Source organism: Hyperolius riggenbachi, chromosome 6, assembly GCF_040937935.1.
Source record: "Hyperolius riggenbachi isolate aHypRig1 chromosome 6, aHypRig1.pri, whole genome shotgun sequence".
Lineage (NCBI taxonomy): Eukaryota > Metazoa > Chordata > Amphibia > Anura > Hyperoliidae > Hyperolius > Hyperolius riggenbachi.
The window spans coordinates 259,305,969-259,329,261 of record NC_090651.1 but is presented as its reverse complement, the minus strand read 5'-3'; the positions used below and the strand labels follow the sequence as shown (position 1 = coordinate 259,329,261).

At 43.9% G+C, this 23,293-nt stretch overlaps 1 protein-coding gene across 1 annotated transcript in view; it reads left to right on the top strand.

Moving 5' to 3' along the window:
- The first annotated feature begins 72 nt into the window (after positions 1-72).
- TNFRSF18 (TNF receptor superfamily member 18) overlaps positions 73-23,293 on the top strand; it is a 42,710-nt gene continuing 19,489 nt past the window's right edge. Inside the window, exons 1-3 of the mRNA XM_068242784.1 lie at positions 73-277; positions 14,083-14,229; positions 20,027-20,111. Coding sequence (XP_068098885.1) covers positions 118-277; positions 14,083-14,229; positions 20,027-20,111 — 392 coding nt within the window. The 5' untranslated portion in view covers positions 73-117. The remainder of the gene's footprint in view (positions 278-14,082; positions 14,230-20,026; positions 20,112-23,293) is intronic.

Genomic DNA, 23,293 nt, shown 5'->3' with positions numbered 1-23,293 from the left:
GTGCTCTTGTCAGCTCCCACAAACTTCAGGATCAGTTTGACATTTCTATATAAGAGAGTGCTGATGCATTAGCTATAAAATTCTCAGACTTATTACAAAAAGAGAGAGAACCCTGTAATGATGAGACTCTGCTGTTTGACTGAACTGTTTATCGTAACCTGGTACATAACTTTTATGAGTAAATCTGCTGCACATGAAATAAAACCATGCAAAGATGCTGCTCAGCATGCACTTTATACTACAGAGGGTTTGAAATGCTGCCCACACTGCCCTAAAGGTGAGAGTAACTAATTCCTTGTGTCAGATATGATTACACTTGCATAACTAAGATTACATTACATTGTGTTTTACTTTTTATTATTTTTTCCTAAGCATTTTTGTATTTGTGATTTCATGTTTAAGGCATTTCATGTTTTGGAATATTTCTGCCTTTTTAACTGCATATGTATTGTATTATTTCATTTTCAATGACAGTATATAGTTATATATGCTTGATATGAGTTGTCCTGACTTTTACTGTTTTTTTAATTTATTGTTATGTATGGTTTCAAATTCTGCTGTGAAGATTCTCTACTGACTCTGTAAAGCACAGGTGTTTAACTCTAGTCCTCAAGTGTCATAACAAGGCCAGCATTTAGGATCAACCAAAAAATGGAAAAATGATTCTACTTGATGAACCACGCCTTTCCTGATTCAGTCCCATCAATTAATTTGAGCTGTGCCAAAAATGTTTAAGGACGTCGACCCTTGAGGACTGGATTTTTGACATCTCTGTGTAAGGAGTAGAGATGATTAATGAGGTGCTATTTTTTTCTTAGCTGACGCAAATTTTGTTGCATTTAATTGGCAGCTTGGACTTTGGCCATTGAAAATCAGATATGAATATTTTTTGACCAGTTCCATTTCAAGTTTCATACAAGTTATTTACAACAATATTTAGCGTAACCATGGGTGAGACTGTGGAACTGTACCTGATTATCGGTGTTATTCATTCGCCACACATGAAAATAAGCCTGGTCATTTGCTGTGTGATGTAGCACTTTAATTTCAGTGAGTCGATTTTGAACACCAAACAGGTAAAGGTATTCCACTGCTAAAATATGAACTCCATGGTCCCCAATTCATCCCCTGACTAACTTACTTTGCCTAACCGCCTTTCCTAGCTAATCACTTTTCTTCCTCCTGCCTTATCCCGGGACTGGAGCATGCAGCTTGAAGGTATCCTGAATCCAGCACTTGAATTTTGATTGGATCTTTGGAACACTGTGAAGATGAGAGTGTATCGGCTTTAAAATTTTGTCTTGACTGCTCCATAAGATCCCATTAAAGATCTCATACTATATTCAGAACAATTTCAAACTGCTTTAGAAACGTGTGTCATAAACACACAACTCAACCCTAGCCCCCAACCAACTGCTTAAAGACTGGTCGATCATTGACCAATTTTACCACCTCTACAGGTGAATTTAGAAAAATTAGAATATCGTGTAAAAGTTCATTTATTTTAGTAATTCAACTTCAAAGGGGAAAGTAATATATGAAAAATACTCATTACATGCAAAGCGAGATATTTCAAGCCTTTATTTGTTATCACTTTGATGATTACTGTATGCACAGTAGTATGAAATCCAACAGATTGTGAATACTATGAGCAGATTGTGTAGGTAAGCTCTCATGCTACATGGAGGTGGTAAAATTGGTCAAGCGAAATTGAAGGTACAAGGCTTTAACCTCCAAATCCACACATTCAAATGTAATTCTCCAATGTATGGCCAGTGTTACCACCTCCATGTAGTATGAGAGATTATCTACATAATCTGTTCACAGTAATCAAAATCTGTTGGCCCTCATACTATAGGGAGTTGGTAAAATTGGGCAATCATTGGCCAAATTAAAAACTGTAAAGGTAGCCATACATCTAGCGATGTATAGGCAGATTTGACAAATCTCTCTCTTATCGAATCTGATAAGAGAGAGAGGTCTGTCAGCTGCCCATACACCACAGGCTTATGCCCAGTCAATTTCATGCTGAAATCGATCCGGAATTGGCCTTGTGTGCCGCATCTGCTGCCTCACCGCCCCCAATGTAAATGTTCCCCCCCCCCCGGTGCCCCATGTAAAGGATATATTACCTGTCCACGATCTCCGCTTGTCCCCCTGATGGCTACTAGGATCCTTCCACTGCTTACACGCGCGCCCCACGTGGTTTCCTGGTAAGGGCATGAGTGTGTGACGTCACATGCGCCCCTACTAGGAAACCACGTGGGGCGTGCATGTATGGAGAGGGGAATGTGCCCAGAGCAACAGATGGACAGGCACAGGCTAGGACAGGTAATGTATACTTTACATGGGGGCATGGGGGGGGGGGGACATTTACATTAGGAGGACAGTGTTGGTGGTTTCAGCACGTTCGACGATCGTCGGGTAATTGCGCACCGTTACCGCCGCGCACCCGATTGACCAACATCTTGCAGCATGTGCGATCAAGAATGCAACTCATTTTCGTCCCGAAATTGGTTGCATTGTCAGTTGGGCATGCACTTGGCGGCACCGATTTTCATCAAATTCGATTATAATAATCGAATTGGAAGGTCGATTGGCTTTTATGTCGCCTGATATATGGCCACCTTAAAGAGAACCCGAGGTGGGATTTCATTATGTTAGTGGGGCACAGAGGCTGGTTGTGCACACTAACAGCAGCTTCTGTTGCCCCATGGTGTGCCTCCAGGATCCCCCTGCGTGCCGCTATACCCCCCGCAGTGCTGGCGACGCTTAGCGTGTCGCCAGCACAATGTTTACCTATGTGCTGTCTGTTAGCGCCGCTCCCCTGTCTCCTCCATATCGGCGCTACCCGCCCGCGTCCCTTCCCTCCAATCAGCGTGTAGCGCCGATACGGAGGAGGCAGGAGAGCGGCACTAACAGACAGCACATAGGTAAACATTGTGCTGGCAACACGCTGCGTGTCGCACTCGCCGCCAGCACTGCGGGGGGAATAGCGGTGCGCAGGGGGGTCCTGGAGGTGGGGTCCTGGAGGCACACCATGGGGCAACTGTTGTGCACACTAACACCAGCCTCTGTACCCCACTAACATAATTAAATCCCACCTCGGGTTCTCTTTAAGGCTTTGTTCACATCTAAAATCGAAATCGCTGATGGCAGCGATTTTCAATTTTTTTTAGTATTTCCCCCACCCCCCCTCCTTCCGGCGCTCAACTGCCTGGTATGATTTTGTGCAAAGCACTTTTGTAAGCGCTTTTGCAGAGCGATTCCATTTTTTCACTTCCTGCTGTCAGTCAGGAAGTGAACTCTTTGACCCGGAAAAGAATACAACGTATGTATTCTTAAAAACTTAAACGTAATCGCCAGATGAAAAAAGAAATGATTCGTGAGCATTTTGCGTTTTTCTTATACCTTCCATTGTAGCAAAATAGCCCTGAAAATGGTACGTGCAACGTTTTTGTGAACGAAAAGCAAACAAAACGCGCTGATATGAATTATCCCATAAGGATTCATTGCACAGGGTATTTTAGGGCAATTTTTAAAGTCACCGGCGCTCAAAAAAAGTGCAAAACTCCCTAGGTGTGAACAAGCCCTAAGTGTGTACCAGATCTGACACTAAACTTTTTGTCCAACCAATACCTATCATTAACCTTTCCTCCTAACAATAGCCACTGTTACTCTGGAGGGACTCAGGGCTATGAAGGCCCACTTCTCCTTCCTCACACTTTGCAGAGTAACACAAGGAGCAGTGTAACATTTGCCTGCTCCAGTGCTGCATTGGGTCTCCTCTTCCAGCAGCGCTATGCTGCCATTCTCTGGCTCATGTTGCATGTCATGTGATTGGGGCCCGGGTATGCACCATAGAGTGAGTGGCTTCCGGGAAGGAGAGGAGACCTGATGCAGTAGGAGCAGGTAATTATCACACTGCTCCCTGCGCTTACTCTTCCGAGCAGTTGGGGATGGGGATTGGATGGAGAAATATGTGTGACTGGGCATGGGGAGGGGGTTGGATGTATATGCCTGACAGCGCAGTGGGTGTGTTGGGCTTGAGGGACCTATAACAATTTTGTATAGGGGCCTATTAGTATTTATTATGCTACTGTTTGGGCCCCTTATAATATTGTAGTAGTACTGGGTCACTATGAACTATAGTAGTCTGTATTACACAGTTACAGTAAGAAGGATGTCATCTCCAGGGAATTGTGAGAGATGCTGCAACGTGCCTGCACATTTGTTTTTACTATTGCCACCTCATCCCTTTAAATATACATATGAATTATACATGTCTTGTGGCTAGTTATATGCAGTTTAGGCACTGAATATGTGTGAGTAGCCCCAGAACCTGTATAACGTAGATGTGTCAGTATTCAAAGGGATGCGGTGGCAACCCTGATTGTAGAGCATTCTGCCTTTACAATCTTTCTGCATACTTTTCCTCTGTGACTGAAATGGTGAAAAATGTTGACTCTGCAATTCTTCATGCATACCTGTTCCTCTCAGAGTATTGCTGAGATATATTAAAATTGCACTCTTCGGTCTGTTCTGCTTTGACTGTTGTTGGGTTATCCTCGAAGGGTGGCTTTACATATAGAAGGCAGATGTGTTCTTTTGATATGTTAAGGTGTTCAGAGTTGAAATCATCCCCAATTTCAACAAAGAGAGCTTAAGAGCTGCAAACCACAGAATTCCACGCACCAGGGAGTCAAACTAGCCAATGTCCAGAAAGGTTTAGTAAACATCCAAATAAAAGAAACTACTGCGTCTCCACTTGGATTTTGGCCTAATTAGGCTGGTTCAAACAATGATCTCCACAATACAGATTCAGAAGAACAACGTTTTGGTGTATGGGACCTTTCTCATGGTCAGATAGATCAAAACATTGTGCATCTGTACTGTGAAGCTTATGGAATAAACCTACTGTAATTAGGCCAACATCCAGGTGGAGACCTAGTTGTTTGTTTTGTTTGATAATGACCAACTTGGCAGAAAATTTGAAATCAGGATTCAGTATACAACGGAGGAGGAGACTCTAGTAATGCTTCAATTTGATTTTGGCAAAATGAGACTCTTTAGAGCAGTAGCTGCCCTGGAGCAGTGCTTGCTGGAATCCTGCTCAGTTTAGGGCTAGTGACTTCTGGTGACCTGGCATTAGTAAGTTCTAGTTACACTGCAGGGCATGTGTTATCTTCTGCAGAGGCTGAGCTGCTCTCTAGAGATGGCCAATGACATGCTAATATTTCTGGACTGAATGCAAATTGTATTCAGTTTGGAGGGATTCTATCAGGTCCCGGTGCATCAAGAAAATGTAGTATATTTATTTATATGTACATCTATCCTTGAAAGTCTCATTTATTTTGTCATCTTATGTAAAAGTCTGGATGTGGATATTGATGATGATGAAGTAGTAGCAATAGTGGAGGTAGTGGTAGTAGCAGTAGCAGCATATATTGACAAAGTTGCCCCTATTTATTGTCCAACTCTGTGTAATATGTTGGCACTTTATAAATACAATAAATAATAATAATGGTTTCAGCCTATTTTGAAGTACTTTACCAGGGCCGGATTTACCATAAGGTACTGTAGGCACGTGCCTACAGGCGCCTGATGATGGAGGGGCGGCTCACTCCCCTCCCTTAGTGCTTCCCTCTTTCCCTATGCAAAGTTCTGAGCTGAGCTTAAATGAGAGTTTAGTCACTTGACTCTTGGCATTCCACTGACAAGATCTCCCTTCAGTTGGGGCACCACTAGTTGGCTACCTAATGCTAAGGGACACCTGTAGCTACCTATGACTGGTAAGGGAGAAGTCACAGCTGGGTCAGCGGGGGTTTGTGGGTTTCTGTACGGTGAAGTTTAGGATGGCAGGACATCTGTGCCTATAGGCTCATGTGACATAAATCCGGACCTGTGCTTTACAATTACAGGGACATGAATAAAATATGGATGCACCTACATGGTACAAACCAAGTCAATAGATATAAAGTAATACATAGTTATACCGGTAGAAAGCACATATCAGAAGGGCTAGACAATAAACAGCTATGACACATTTGGATGGGTGGCCTTGCTCATAAGAGCTCACAGTCTAAAGCAGGGGTAGGGAACCAATGGCTCGGGAGACAGATGTGGCTCTTTTGATGACTACATCTGGCTCACACACAAATCAGCAGGAGTTGATTCACTGAGCTGCCCTGCTCAAGCAGGGCAGCTTAGTGTGGCAGCGCAAGTAAAAATTTTCAAACAGGCACGCTACTGCCTTACTCGCCTTATTTCCACTAAAACGGACAGCTGCTTCAATTGTCCCACTCTGGACCCTGTCAGGTCCAGTGACTTTGTAGGATGAGATCCCCATACTTTGATTGGCCCAATAGGCTGCCTGTCACTTGACAGGCAGCCTATTGGGCCAAAGTGCGGTGATCTCATCCTGCAAAGTGAATCAACCCCCAAGTTAGCTAGCTAGTTATACAAGCTGTTAGTCAGTATTTCTCCTGTCTGGCTCTCTGAGAAATTGCTGATGTTGCTGAAACCCAAGAGAAGCTGAAGACATGTCTGTCACTTCCGCTGCCCGGCGGATCAACTGTATACATATCACCATGGCAACAGGGACAGCCTGCGCATGTGCACTGTCCCAGTTTGAAACCTATTGTATGGCTCCCACGGAAATACATTTTAAAATATGTGGCGTTTATGGCTCTCTCTCAGCCAAAAAGGTTACTAACCCCTGGTCTAAAGGAATGAAGGCATGAAGCGTAAGGAGGATGCAGTTAGTAAGCTGTTGGTTCCTGACTATCCAAGCTGGATCAGAAACTGGGTAATATATGGAAGGTCATATTCTGTTCTTACCTGAAGAGATTATATTTGAGGTGCAGCAAGTGTCAATTGACGTGCCAGGTCAGAATCTTATGTCTATGGATACCAGACAGTCAAGCCTGGGGGTCTCTGTTGTCTTCATAGGTGTTAGCAGAGTTATTTTTATGAGAGCCAAGTATGCTCTCTGATAAAGCCTGTGTGGTTAATTAACTTGATCAAAAGAGTCCCTTTCCTGGCCGGTGACACCGAGGTGTCTCCAGCAGTAAGCCCAAAATGGCAGGTGGTACTGCCTTTTTAAGAGACAGGATAAACTCAGCATGAGACCAGACTGCCTGACTCCGTCAGAAGCAGAGAGAAACTGAAGGCGGTATATGATTTTTTGCCTATTTACGGTTTGTAGGGTCTTGCTGAACCTTTTGATACCAGTCTTGAGGGGCAAGGGGTATGCGACAACCAAGTTATTAAACTTCTCAGAAACTGGACCCTCTACCCTAATCAAGTCTGATGTCATAGGAATTGTCATAATCTGAGGAATATTAATCTGTTATCAGCGCAAATGTGGCATCTATCGGCTTTGAATTACATCGTTTTATAAGTTTAAACCTAAATCTCTCTCCGAGGGAATAAACTGTAATTGGTTTGTGAACCGGAGGGGGCTGGCTTTGTTCCACCCCCAAAACTAGCTTCCATAAAACCAGAGTGCATACAGGGAGGGGCATTCCTCCAATTCCATCTCCATGTGAGCCTGCTGCTGCCTTGAGGATGGGCAGCAGTCATCTTGTCTGAACTTTGGCTCCTGAACTGAAACTAAGAACGGAAACAGTAAATTCGGGCGCCTGAGGCTAGTGGACAAATCGGGCGCCGCCATTCACTTCTATAATAAATATCGTTTAATGGGCGCCCGGTAGGAAAAAAGGGCGCCGGAGAAAACTAACGTTTTAAAAGCGGCGCCCGGAGACTTAATGTTTTATTACTGTTTCTCATGATTACACATTATTTAATGATTTATACATGTTTAAATATTATTTTTAAACGAAAACCAGTACAATATTTTTCCCAAACATTATTTTTAAACGAAAAACATTACTTTTTTTTTTTTTTTTTTTTTACATTATTTTTAAACGAAAAAAATAACAGGGGGGTCTTAGGTTTAGGCACCAACAGGGGGGTCTTAGGTTTAGGCACCAACAGGGGGGTCTTAGGTTTAGGCACCAACAGGGGGTCTTAGGTTTAGGCACCAAAAGGGGGGTCTTAGGTTTAGGCACCAACAGGGGGGTCTTAGGTTTAGGCACCAACAGGGGGTCTTAGGTTTAGGCACCAACAGGGGGGTCTTAGGTTTAGGCACCAACAGGGGGGTCTTAGGTTTAGGCACTAACAGGGGGGTCTTAGGTTTAGGCACCAACAGGGGGGTCTTAGGTTTAGGCACTAACAGGGGGGTCTAGGGGTTAGGGGTAGGTACAGGGAGGGTTACTGAGGCACCAACAGGGGGGGTCTTAGGTTTAGGCATCAACAGGGGGGTCTAGGGGTTAGGGGTAGGTACAGGGAGGGTTACTTAGTAAAAAAAATTTTAAACGTTATTATGCGTTTCATTATTTAAACGAAAGATTAACGTTTTTACAATTGCCGATTTAATACACATTATTTAATGATTTATAACGTTTAAAAACATTACTTTTAAACGAAATACATTTTTAAACGTAATCCATGTTTATCGTTAAAATCCCGGCGCCCTTTTTTCCCATCGCCCCTTTTTAACGTACGCCTAAGAACTGCATGTGTTTTCCCAGAAAGGACATATTTCCACGAACGTAAGTATTTTCTTCCCTTATTCTTATTTTCCATACTGTGCTATTATTTGTCTCTATAATTGTAAAAAAGATTTTTGTATATATTAATTATTTATATTGCATTAATAATAAACGACTAAAAAGTTGTTTTATTTGTTCGGCTACACCTGCTATTCAGCCACACAGAAAGAATTGTAGCTTCTGAAGAGTCGCTACTATTGTTGATAGCTAGACAAAATAGAGTGTGTTTAACTGTTTTTATTTGCAGGTATTTGTCTCAGTATAGTTAGGGCTCCTACCCTTCTGTAGGATGGTGGCAGTTATACCCTGAAATAGAGTGTAAATTGTATTACCGTAACTCACAAGGTCCCTTCTAGTCAATCTGCTGCCAAAATCCCAGCGGTTTGTGCACACCTATTGCGTCCACAGATTGCATGGTCTGTGTGCTGAAACCGATTGGAAGGCATTGTGCAGTCCGGCCACTAGCTTGTGACAGGTGGTCAAACACAGCAGTATTACAGAGGTGTCTAATCAAATCTGCATTAAATAGCTATTCCAGTAGTTTGAGTGAGAAGGGAATAAGGTAGATGTGTCAACAGAGTGCACTGATGTGTCCAGTGAGCATCTCTTTTGAATTGGTTATATTATTATTATTTATTGTATTTATAAAGCGCCAACATATTACGCAGCGCTGCACAATAGATAAATGGCTTAACATACAAGGTAGAACATACAGGAAACTCACAACAAAACAAGATCATGCAAATGATTTGATAACAATAGTGTCATAGGTCAAAATAGAGACTGTTCTAGTCCACAAGAGGGGTGATTGTCAGTAAGATTGCATAATCAAGCTGGAAACACTAGGGAGGAGGGCCCTGCCAGAGGCTTACAATCTAAAGGGTGGGGGTGGAGACAATAGGTGCATCTTTTGAGAGGGTGTCTAACAGAACATATTATGGTGCTGGTGTAGGGGAGTATGCGAGCATGAAAAGGTGAGTCTTGAGAGCTTGTTTGACGGTATTAAAGGTGGGGGCGAGTCTGATGGCTGGTGGGAGTGAGTTCCAGAGAGTAGGTGCAGCCCTGGTGAAGTCCTGCAATCGTGCATGTGACTGAGATATGCGTGGTGCGACTAGGCGCAGGTCATTGGAGGATCGGAGGGGGCGGGCTGGTATGTGACTGTGGACCAGATCAGAGATGTAGGTTGGGCAGGTCTTGTGCACTGATTTGTATGCCAAGCACAGGATTTTGAAATTGATCCTAAAGCTGATGAGGAGCCAGTGTAGGGCTTTACAGAGCGGAGTTGTAGAGGCGCTGTATGATTGCATATTTGAATGAGGAGGGTAAGATCCCAGCAGAAAGAGATAGATTACATAGAGAAGTTAGGGAATCTTTGAAGGAGGATAGGTAAGGAATAACATGACCGTGAATGAGGTCAACATAATAGGTAGTGAAGTGGGCTTTATGAATTAGGATGCATAGTTGTTGTTCAGTGAAAAGGTTAAAGCAGAAATGTGGGGAAGGAACAGTACAAAAAGGCAAGGCTGTCAAGGCTGTGTCATGGTCAAGTAGGTTTAATGTCACTGATGTTATCTACAAAGTGTTAGTCAAACTAAACAGGATGTGGAGGGCGGAGGAGGAAGAGGGAGCAGAGAGTTAGGTGTTAAAAAAAATTCTGAGGATACAAAGGAGGAAATAGGTTTGCTTGGCTGAAGACGGAACTTCTCTGAACTGATGTAGAATACATTTCTATTTCTGAAAATCTTTTTTAATTACTTTTATCCCAGCAGTCCAGCTGCCTTGCTGCACTTTAGTCTCTCTGGTGTGCCAGGGTTGCTGGTTGACACAACGATGAGTGATAATTGGTGAAAGGAGCCTAGTACAGTAGTGATTCTTTTATTGCAAGACAGACAGGTCATGTACATAAGCGAGTCTCAAAACACATTGAAGAGTATTGACAGTAGCATTGAGAAAAATTAGAAGTAACATGCACAATTCACCCACATGCCACAGTAATGTGCAGGGGTAGTAACAGATTTCCACAAATGCCTTGGTATAGGTAACCATAGCTGCAGTAGTCCCATGCAGTGGCGTAGCTATGGGCCCCAGTGCAAGTTTTACAATGGGCCCCCAAGCACTCTATATGTAACACTTGATCCGGCGCAACAAAACCTGCCAAGGACAACCACAGTGCCAGAAGGGGAAGAATGGAATGGGGAACAGTTTGTTAATGATTACTACTATTCAAAGCATCTATAGAAATGATTATTGCCACCATAGGACCAATAAACAGCTAATACTTTGGTTGAGGAAAGGCCCCATGTCTGGCCCAAGGGCCATGATGCAGTCGCTATCTCTGCAACCCCTATTGCTATGCCCCTGGTCTCATAGATTCAGAAATAGTTACAGTGGTTAAAGCGGATTCGAGATGAAAAACTAACTATAACAAGTAACTTGTCTATATATCTTATCTAAAGTTTATATAGTTTACACAGCAAATCTAGCTGCAAACAGCTTCAATAGTTTATGATTATATATACCTGTGATACAACGAAGGCAGCCATGTTCTATTCGTCACATTGTCACAGGCTGAGGGCTGGAGATGCTATCAGCTTGCCTGTGTGTAATGTGACAAATTCAGTCACTCTGTCAGAGGCGCTCACTTCTGCATCTAGACCCATTGAGTTATACTCCTGTTTGCCTGATAAAGCAGGACCACACCTGCGAAACGCGTTGCACTAAGTGGAGTTCAATAAAATATTTTTGTATTGATATATTGTGACTCAATTGAGTTTTCATTTTTTGAGGGAGGTAAGTCCACCTGAACATCCCCCTCTTTTAGACGGTTTTTAAATGTTTTTATTCTACTCTGGCGCCTCTGTACACCAAGCCTTGCTAAATTTAGTAGGGGCACATACAGAATGTTAAGTAGCACTGTATATGAATGGAATCACATGAATATGTAAGAGATCACACACTGAATTGGAATCTGTGAATTATCAGAAAAAAATGTTGTATCCAGAATTGTGTTTATTTTTATATTATTGTTTTATTATTATAGCTAGTAGACCCAAGCCCATTTAAAAACGGGCTCTAGGTCTGTCTTTTAAATTGCACGTGCGCGCGCACCCACCCATCTGCACATGCTGTGTTCGGGGCATAATATCTGCTTAAATGGGAGACAAAAGAGCTGCACGTGTTAACAGATAAAAGTTTACACTACCTAGGTTCAATGTAATGTTTTCTACATCATATTATGTATACTCCGCCCAGGGCCGGGCCGAGGCATAGGCTGGAGAGGCTCCAGCCTCAGGGCGCAGTGTAGGAGGGGGCGCAGAATTCATTCAGCTGTCATTCCTAATTGTGTTTGAAGCAGAAAGAAATAAGAAAAGGGGATACATGGCAGTGACTGCAAGCCAGATAACTAGATATTAAGGTGTTGGGGAGGTTGTGGGCCCTGTAGTGCCTCTTAGTCTAATAGCAATCGGTGTGTGACACCTGGGGTGGGAGGGATGGAGGGGCGCACTTTAGTGTCTCAGCCTTGGGTGCTGGAGGACCTTGTCCCGGCTCTGACTCCGCCCCTTCCTCCCATTAGTTTGAAGTATGTTGACTCGGCCCTTGACCGAAAAAGTTTGAGGAACCCTGCTCTAACATAACCTCTACACTAGTCTGTCTGCACTTATCATTTATTTCATACCTTTTGTCTGTAAAAACTAGCATTTGGGCTGTGTTCCTGCTCAAGCTGAAAACTAACATTGTTTGGTCTGTTTCTCCACGTTGTAAAACTGACAGTGAACGGATTCTGTTTCATAAATAGGATCCGTTCACACGTGATGTCTGCAACATACGTTGGATTCGAAGCAGTAAGCAGACTGCACTTGCTACCTGCAATTTTCCTGGAAGAGCTATTGGGCTTGATTCACTAACCGCCGCTAAGCCGGTTAGTGTGCCTTATTGGAGGTTATTGTGCCTTATCTGAGTTAGTGTGCTTTATCTGAGGTTAGTGTGCCTTATCTGAGTTAGTGTGCCTTATCTGAGGTTAGTGTGCCTTATCTGAACTTAGTGCCCCTTAAGTAGCTTTGTGCACACTAAAAGATGCCCAAAGCTACATCACGCACTGCACGATAACATCGCACCCGCTATACTGTACATGATGCGACCTTAAGGTCGATCGCATAGGATGCGACCTAAATGGCGCATCAGTGCACCATTATCGTCGCATCCTATGCGACCTTATGGTCGCATCATATACAGTATAGCAGGTGCAACGTTATCGTCACACTGCGTGCAAAGATCGACGCATTACGCTGTGCGCGGTGCAGTGTGCGATGTAGCTTTGTGCATCTTTTAGTGGGGCACTAAGTTCAGATAAGGCACACTAACTTCAGATAAGGCACACTAACCTCAGATAAGGCACACTAACCTCAGATAAGGTTAGCGCTGTAGTTTGTGCCCACTAAGTGATAAGGCACACTAACCAGCTTAGTGCTGGTTAGTGAATCAAGGCTATTGTGTTTTTCATATAGCCTATGGTTCAAACACGTCTGCCCCGGGTACCAGCCAGAGCTCAGCGGACCATCGGAGCGGACACTACACAGCCCGCTATTGCTGGCCGTTCATGGTCCGCCACAACAAGTGGGAAACTAACCTGAGGCTAGAAAACCTGCTGCAATGCAAATGCAACATATAGCGGTAAATAAGGACTTTTATTACCACCTGCTAATGCTATATGTTTTGATTTTTATTGTGGCAATAGATCTGCTTTTATGAAGAGGAGGGGTACGTTCTTTGCTTAAAATGTTAAAAATGTTTTTATTTAATGTTTATAATGTTTGAAATTAAAAAATCATTACAAATTATGGTAAAGGAGGGCCTAGAGAGAAAAAAACAAAGAACTGTGGGGATGCCGAAAGGAAAAATGTATTTTATTAAATTTTCACCGTGGGAAGTTGCACTGTATCCCCTGTATAACAGGAATGCAATGCAACAGACCAAAAAAAGTTGTGCAGAACATTACGGACGTGTTGCGTTGCATACAGTGAAGTGTTTAGCAGTAACGCACTGCATTACCATACCACAACCCGTTTCACCGCAACACTACTGCCTCACTGTGAACGTCACATAGGTTTGCATTGCAATACGGTAAGCCACGTTCCAAAGCAGCCATCAAACCGCACCGCAACAAATCACCTGAAAGGATTGGGAACAGTTCAGTTTGAATTTGGATATGCAATATGTGTGTGTGTTTGTGTTTTGAGGTTTATTTTGTTGTTGTTTTTTTTTTTTTGGGGGGGGGGGGTTGCGCACCTCTATTTTGTATAATCTTCATAAATTAAACTTCAAAAATTGCAGTGAGCATGTTATTCTGTTTGAATGGAATATGCGGAGTGAAAAGCCTTCATTTGCTATGCTTGTTAATGTTTAAAACAAAAGCCAAAACATAAGAAACAATACACCTAAATGTCAAGATGATTCTTTGTCATTCTAGATAAAAATGATCAGCCATGTAAAGAAGATGCTGGGAGTGAGAACAACTTCTGCCGATGTGCTGAGGGCTATGGTTGCGCTTCAACGTCTTGTGTTACCTGCATAGAGATCCTTAAATGTGACACAGATCAGAGGCTGAAACGAATAAGTAAGGATGCCTGGCTGATTGGTAGAGCAAACACTGTGTTTATCTTTTTCAGAATAATAATGATAGGTGTGCAGTCAGACAGGTCATTTTTGGTAACCAGATCATCTGGCTGCCTATTACGGCAAGTATTAGCAGTCACAATGCCAACAAGTAAGTATTCAAAGTTTGACGTTTTAAAAAGGTCATGGAAAACTAACTACAACTAACTAACTAATGTGTAGGGCCAACTCAAATAATCTAAATAGATTGCCATGGATGAAGTAAAGACAGTGGTGTAACTAAGGAGCTTGGGGCTCCAGTGCGAGTTTTACATGAGGCCCTAAGCAGTGTATTGGTATGGAGCCTCAAAACCGACCATGGACAGCTTCAGTGTTAGAGAGGTGTAATCAGACTAAGGAAACAGTTGGATAGTGTACTAGTCACAGTGTACTAGTTAATTTTAATCTTTTTACATTTAAGGGTTAAAATTACAGGCAGTAATCCTCTTTCTCCAGCCGAGCGGTCGCAAGCAACAGAGATAAGAGATAAGATAAGTGATGGTGGCGGCATGGTGGTGTAGTGGTTAGTAGTGTTCGCCACTGTTCGGGTTCTGCAGAACATCACCCTGTTCGGGTGATGTTCGCGTTCGGCCGAACACCTGATGGTGTTCGGCCTTTTAAGTTCGGGTTCGCCCCGAACTACTAAATGGCCGCCGAACAGGGCCGAACAGGGCTGCCCCCCTATGGGGTCGCAGGCATAAGGGGGGAGCATGCCCCGAGTAGTACCGTACTACTGCTGAACCGCCCGCTGCCCGGCCTCCCTCAACGCGTCACTCTCCGGACTCCTCCTCCTCAGTCACTCACTTCACAGTGCCGCCCACTGCCAGCCACCCACTACCACCGGACCGGTACTTCCTGAAACTTTTGTATGGGGAAGCGGGCAGAGGGGGGAGCGCTAGCGGAGGGGGTGGGGGGAATTTCCGACCCCCCCGCGATCGGGGCATGCTCCCCCCTTATGCCTGCGACCCCATAGGGCCCCCAAAAGCGGGATGTTCAGGGAGTTCGGGGTTCGGCCCGAACATGCCGAACATTGCGGCCATGTTCGGCGAACTTTCCCGAACCCGAACATCCAGGTGTTCGCCCAACACTAGTGGTTAGCGCTCTCGCCTTGCAGCACTGGGTCCCTGGTTCAAATCCCAGCCAGGTCAGAGTTTGTATGTTCTCCCCAGTGGCGTAGCTAAGGAGATGTGGGCCCCTGATGCAAGTTTTACAATGGGGCCCCCCAAGCATTTTATACATAGCAATTGATACGGCGCACCAAAACCTGCCAATGGCAACTACAGTGTCTGAGGTGCAAGAAGTGAATGGGGAGCAGTTTGTTAATGAATACCACTATTCAAAGTATCTATAGAAGTCATTATTATGAACACAGGACCAATAGAGAGCTAATACTGTAGTTGCGGAAGGGCCCTTAGGGGCCCCTCTGGGCCAAGGGCCCTGATGCGGTGGCTACCTCTGCAACCCCTATTGCTATGCCCTGGTTCTCCCCGTGTCTACGTGGGTTTCCTCCGGGCACTCTGGTTTCCTCCCACATCCCGAAAACATACGGATAGGTTAATTGGCCCTAGACTGCAACACATACACTACACAATACATACATAGACATAGGACTATGGTAGGGAATTAGATTGTGAGCTCCTCCGAGGGACAGTTGGTGACAAGACGATCTGCTCTGTACAGTGCTGCTGGAGATGTTGGCGCTATATAAATACTAACTAATAATAATAATAATAATGATAAAAGTGACTTGTTGAACTTCACACCAAGGCTGGATTTCAGCTATTTGAAAACAGGAGCTGCTCAGATCCGCCTGTGCGAACCGCCGCTGTCAATCAAGCCAACATTGTACGCGGCTTACTGCGCAGGCACAGGGGTCGGCCTCGTGCGCGAAGACCGGGACAGTGGCGGAAAGCTGAGCAGTTTGTCGTGGGACAGTCGGCTTCAAGGGGCTGGAGATAGCCCCAGGTGAGTAAAGCTTTTTTTTTTTTCAAATTTGGTTGATGATTCCTTTAAGGTTTTGTTTTTATGACCCCTGGAGTCACAACGCTGGAAGACGCTGCTCTGTATCTCACACACACAGTAGCATGCAGGGAGGGGGTGGAGTGGCAGGGTGAGCAACCATGAAGAGACAGAGCTGCCGAATGGCAGCTGGGGAAGGCCTGCAGGAACGCCCCCAGTGGGCGTTTAACCATCCTGGCGGTTTATAACAATCCGCCAGGGGCAGTAAAGCCGTTTTTTTTTTTTCATGTAGCGAGACAAGGTCTCGCTACATGATAGCCGCTGCTCGGCGGAAACCCCCCCCCCCCCAGCCCCTCGCGATTGGAGATCAGGAGATCCCGTTCAAAGAACGGGATCTCCTGGAGGGCTTCCCCCATCACCATGGCGACGAGACGGGATGACGCACTGACGTCTTCATCAAAAGGGGACTCCGATCCACCCCTCAGCGCTGCCTGGCACTGATTGGCCAGGCAGCTCACGGGGTCTGGGGGGCGGCTGTGGCGCGACGGATAGCGGCGGATTGGCGGGTAGCTAGCAAAGTGCTAGCTGCGTGTAGCAAAAAGCAATTTATGCAAATCGGCCCAGCGGGGCCTGAGCGGTGCCTCAGCTCGGGTTTGCCGCCAGGAAGGTTAAGCAGGCAAATACCTCTCCTCCCTTACCCTCATATATCACCAATATTGGGGTAAGGTGGGGGGCATAGAGCGGCATGGTGGGACTCAGAGGCATGTGCAGCAGGGAACATGCCTCTGTGTTTCATCTGCCCCCTGCCGCACTGCCTCGGGTACTCTATAAGAGCTCTACCTCTGACACAGGTGAGAAGGGTTCGAATCTCAGCTCTTCCTGTTCAGTAAGACAGTACTTATTGAGTAGGAGACCTTGGGCGAGACTCCCTAACACTGCTACTGCTTATAGAGCGTGCCCTAGTAGCTGCAGCTCTGGCGCTTTGAGTCCGCCAGGAGAAAAGCGCAATATAAATGTTCTGTGTCTTGTTAAGGATTACCACTGTGCAATGTGCATATAGAGGTGGTCATTAATACCAGCACAGCACAAATTAAAAGCTAATAAGATGGATGAAGGAGGGCCTCTAGTGGGCTCCTCTAGTCCAGGGGCCCCATTGCGTCGCAACCTCTGCATCCCCTATCGCTACGCCACTGAGTATCCAGCACATGTAGACAACAGACATGCATGTAACAAAAATCAAATACTAAACAATTGTCCAATATTAGAACACAGCAGCGTGTATCAAAAAGTAGAAAATCCTGCAATAATGAACAATAAAGGATAATCACAGCTCGGAGGAAGCAGAACTATCTGTGATACACGTGAGACAGGCACAGCGGGGGACAATGAGAGGCGGAGCAATTACATGAATCCTAGAGGTAAGCGAACCTTGTTTACACATTCTTTTATATATCTCCTTGTGTTATCACACTGTTGAATTTTTGCCTCTCTTTATGGCGTGATGTTTTTGGATGTGCTTATACATTCGGTCTGCGTTATTGGCGTGAGATCCAGATGTTACCTAGCTGTGATTATTCTTTACTGTTCCTTGTCCTTATTGCATGAGTCTCTGCTTTTTTGCCACCTGCTGCTGTGTTTTAATTGTTGTTATTCAGTGATAAGCCCCTTACAAATTCTTCTATATTGGAAAATTGTTTAGTATTTGATTTTTGCTACATGGATGACTGTTATTTCAATGTACTGGTCATGGAAAACTAGAGATGGTGGATAGGTAGTAGTGTGTGAAGGTCTTAAGGTGTGATAGGATCAGGAATGGCAATTGATGAATTTTATCATGTAGGGTTAGAAAGTTTAGGTCTAGGATAGGGATCAGAGCTCATTTAAACAGCAGTGTAGAAGATTTAAATGTAAGGCATAATGTTAGAGATCATAGAAGAAGATGGTTTTTAGTTTATGTCCAAGTGAAATGTAAATTTAAGATGGCTATGTGACCCATGAGCCAAAAAGTTTGCCCCCTTCCCCATCCTAGCCTCTTTCTATCTCCACTTTAAGCTAACCTCTGAATATACAGTATACAGTGGGATGCGAAAGTTCGGGCAATCTTGTTAATCGTCATGATTTTCCTGTATAAATTGTTGGTTGTTACGGTAAAAAATGTCAGTTAAATATATCATATAGGAGACACACAGTGATATTTGAGAAGTGAAATGAAGTTTATTGGATTTACAGAAAGTGTGCAATAATTGTATAAACAAAATTAGGCAGGTGCATACATTTGGGCAACACAATAAAGAAATTAAATCAATGTTCAGTAGATCCTCCTTTTGCAGAAATTAGAGCCTCTAAACATTTCCTGTAGGTTCCAATGAGAGTCTGGATTTTGGTTGAAGGTATTTTGGACCATTCCTCTTTACAAAACATCTCTAGTTAATTTAGGTTTGGTGGCTTTCAAGCATAAACAGTTCTCTTTAACTCACACCACAGATTTTCAATTATATTCAGGTCTGGGGACTGAGATGGCCATTCCAGAACGTTGTACTTGTTCCTCTGCATTAATGCCTTAGCGGATTTTGAGCAGTATTTAGGGTCATTGTCTTGTTGAAAGATCCAGCCCCGGCGCAGCTTAAGCTTTGTCACTGATTCCTGGACATTGGTCTAAAGAATCTGCTGATACTGGGTGGAATCCATGCATCCCTCAACTTTGTCAAGATTCCCAGTCCCTGCACTGGCCACACAGCATGATGGAACCACCACCATATTTTACTGTAGGTAGCAGGTGTTTTTCTTGGAATGCTGTGTTGTTTTTCCTCCATGCATAACGCCTTTGGTTATGCCCAAATAACTCAATTTTAGTTTCATCAGTCCACAGCACCTTATTTCAAAATGAAGCGGGCTTGTCCAAATGTGCTTTAGCATACCTCAAGCGGCTCTGTTTGTGCTGTGGGCAGAGAAAAGGCTTCCTCTGCATCACTCTTGCATACCACATCTTCTTGTGTAATGTGCGCCGAATGGTTAAACAATGCACAGTGACTCCATATGCAGCAAGATGATGTTGTAGGTCTTTGGTGCTGGTCTGTGGGTTGAGTCTGACTGTTCTCACCATTTGTCACTTCCATCTATCCGAGATTTTTCTTGGTCTGTCACTTCGATACTTAACTTGAACTGAGCCTGTGGTCTTCCATTTCCTCAATATGTTCCTAACTGTGGAAACAGCCAGCTGAAATATCTGAGACAGCTATCTGTATCCTTCCCCTAAACCATGATGGTGAGCAAGCTTTGTCTTCAGGTCATTGAGAGTTATTTTGAGACCCCTATGTTGCTACTCTTCAGAGAAAATTCAAAGAGGAGGGAAACTTACAATTGATGCCCTTAAATACTCTTTCTCATAATTGGATTCACCTGTATATGTAGGTCAGGGGGTCACTGAGCTTACCAAGCCAATTTGAGTTCCAATAATTAGTTCTAAAGGTTTTGGAATCAATAAAATGACAACAGTGCCCAAATGTATGCAACTGCCTAAATTTATTTAAACAATTATTGCACACTTTCTGTAAATCCCATGAACTTCATTTCACGTCTCAAATATCACTGTGTGGGTCTCCTATATGATATATTTAACTGACATTTTTTATCATAACAACCAACAATTTATACAGGAAAATCATGACGATTAACAAGGTTGCCCAAACTTTCGCATCCCACTGTATGTTATCATCATATACTCAATTTATAATGTCCAAGCTTTTTTTCTAGGCCATCTAAGTTCAGGCACACTTTAACCATTTCTAACTCTCTTTTAGATACAAATGGTGCCTATCACTACTCTTGTGAAAATTGTCCGAATGGAACATTTTTAGAAATGCTAAGTGGAGAGTGCAAGAAAAGGTAAGTATATAAGTCCAACTGACCACACTTTTTACTGTGTAGGATTAGCAGAGCTACCTTGTTTCTCTGAATGTCTATGGTAAAAACAGGTGGTTTTGGTGCCCGAAACCAGCCGCCCCATAGCAGCAATGTTATACTGCGCGGGGCGCTTAAAGGACATCTGAGGTGAAAATAAACTGATGAGAAAAACAATTGTATATATCCTCCTTCTCCTAAAAATGACTTTTTTTTTAGATATCCAATATTATTTTATATTTAAATCTGGTTTTTAAGTTTTTTACAGTTTCATTGTCTCTGCTCAATGACACCTTCACTGAAGTATGCTAGAGCTCAAATCTATGAATTATTGACCCATTTTATGTTTCCTGTTCTCAGAAGCCTTACTGACATGAAAGTGTTTTATGGCTGTAATTACTTATCAGTGAGGGTTATGCTATAGTCTGATCCATTCCGACCCAGTCCCGACCCGCATAGAAACTGTCACTGGCATACCTGATGTTTAACTCTTTCAGGCAGAAAAAGAAAAAAAGGAACACAACCTAGTTATTTGTGAGTTTAGCATTGTACATACACATGTCTATCTCATCATGTCCCATGTCACCTTAGTTGTCCATTAAGAGTAATTTGGGGATTACACCTCCCCCGAGTTGCTCGACTCGGAGGGGAAAGGTATTTAACGCTGCCGGGGAGTTTTGCGGCAGCAGGGAGAGCCGTCATTTGTTTAATTTTGAAAAGAATGGAAAAACCATGCTAAAATTTAAGTCTGCACAAAGTTGTAGAACAAAGGTGACCTAAAAAAAAAAAGTATGTAAACCTTACCCTATATGAACAGTCAAGGCACTGATTGAACATTTATTTATCCACTTAGCAACTTCTGCCACGCTTTTTTACGTCCTTGTTTATAAACACCTATAAACACATGTAAATGTTTGGTTCTGTTTTCTATTTTTAGAAAACTGAGTAAGTATAGCACCATCTTGTGGCCAAAAAGTAAAACTACTTCCAAATACACCATTATTCACTTATCATAGAAAAATTAAATACATTTTCATTATTGTTGACACTCCTTCACCCCTAACCCAAAATAAAATATTATCGCCATACTTTGTACTAGGGACACAATTTAAACATTTCAATAACCGGGACAAATGGGCAAATAAAATGTGTCTGTTTTATCTACAATAGCACATTTTATTTTTAAACTACAACGGCTGAAAGCTGAGAAATGGTGATTTTTTTGTTCATTTTTTTCTTCTTCTTCATTGTCAAATGCATATAAAATAATATAATTCTTAGCATAAAGTACTGGCCAAAAAACGGCTAGCTTTTCCCGCAAAAAATAATGTATAGATCATTTCACTGTGATTAATTAGTGATAAAGTTATTACCAAATGAATGGAAAGAGCTTTTGAAGGGGAAAAAACCTGTGGTAGAGAAGTGGTTAACATAAAACAAACACCATCAACATGTTTCATGGGCAGCCCTACTTCATCAGGATCAGTGTCTAATAGCTATTCAGAGTGCACTGTGTGCCCAACTGCATCCAGTAGAACACAGGTGTTGACCTCCAGTCCTCGAGGACCAAATCCATGCCAGCGTTTAGAATGGACTGAGAAATGCAGAAGTGTGTTCTACCTGTTGAACCACACCTTTCCTGATTAAGCCTCATTAACCTCTTGAGGACCGCAGTGCTAAACCCCCCTAGCGACCAGGCCATTTTTAGTAAAATAGGCCACTGCAGCTTTAAGGCCAAGCTGCAGGACCGCACAACACAGCACACAAGTGATCCCCCCCCCTTTTTTGTTATTGTTTTTGTTAAAAAAAACCTGCTGCTTCTTTAAATCCTTTCCCTCCCTCCCTCCCCACAGCCGGCCAATCATGACGATCGGCTGTTATAGGCTTCTGCCTATGAGAGCCGATCGCTCTCCAGTGTCCCAGGGGGACAGCCGTGTCACACGGCTGTCCCCAGTACATCGCTGTTGCTGATCGCAGCGCTGTACAATGTATTTAGACGGCGTCCGCCGTCTAGCAGCCTGTGCTCGATCTCCTGCACTGCGAGCCCCAAGGACTTTACGCCAATCGGCGTTAGGCGGTCCTGGGGCTGCTGCCGCGGCCACGCCTAATCGGCGTGACGCGGTCGGCAAGCGGTTAATTAGTTTGAGTTGTTAAAAAAATGTGTGTGGAGTGGGGCCGAACCTCCGATTTTAGGTTCGCGAACCGTGTTCGCGAACTTCCGCGGAAGGTTCGGTTCGCATAAAAGTTCGCGAACCGCCATAGACTTCAATGGGGATGCGAACTTTGAAAAAAAATTATGCAGGCCACAAAAGTGATGGAAAAGATGTTTCAAGGGGTCTAACACCTGGACCCCCAGGTGGAGGAGTGGGATACATGCCAAAAGTCACCGGGAAAAATCTGGATTTGACGCAAAGCAGCGTTTTAAGGGCAGAAATCACATTGAATGCTAAATGACAGGCCTAAAGTGCTTTAAAACATCTTGCATGTGTATACATCAATCAGGTAGTGTAATTAAGGTACTGCTTCAGACTGACACACCAAACTCACCGTGTAACGCACCGCAAACAGCTGTTTGTGTAGTGACGGCCGTGCTGGACTGGTGCGCACCATGGCGAGAACAGGTATGCAGTGGCGGGTTCACTGAACAGAACAGGTATGCAGTGGCGGGTTCACTGAACAGGTATGCAGTGGTGAGTTCACAGTACAGGTATGCAGTGGTGGGTTCACAGAACAGGTATGCAGTGGTGGATTCACAGAACAGGTATGCAGTGGCAGGTTCACTGAACAGGTATGCAGTGGTGGGTTCATTGAACAGGTATGCAGTGGTGAGTTCACAGTACAGGTATGCAGTGGTGGGTTCACAGAACAGGTATGCAGTGGTGGGTTCACAGAACAGGTATGCAGTGGCAGGTTCACTGAACGGGTATGCAGTGGTGGGTTCACAGAACAGGTATGCAGTGGTGAGTTCACAGAACAGGTATGCAGTGGTGGGTTCACTGAACAGGTATGCAGTGGTGGGTTCACTGAACAGGTATGCAGTGGTGAGTTCACAGTACAGGTATGCAGTGGTGGGTTCACAGAACAGGTATGCAGTGGTGGGTTCTCAGAACAGGTATGCAGTGGCAGGTTCACTGAACAGGTATGCAGTGGTGGGTTCACAGAACAGG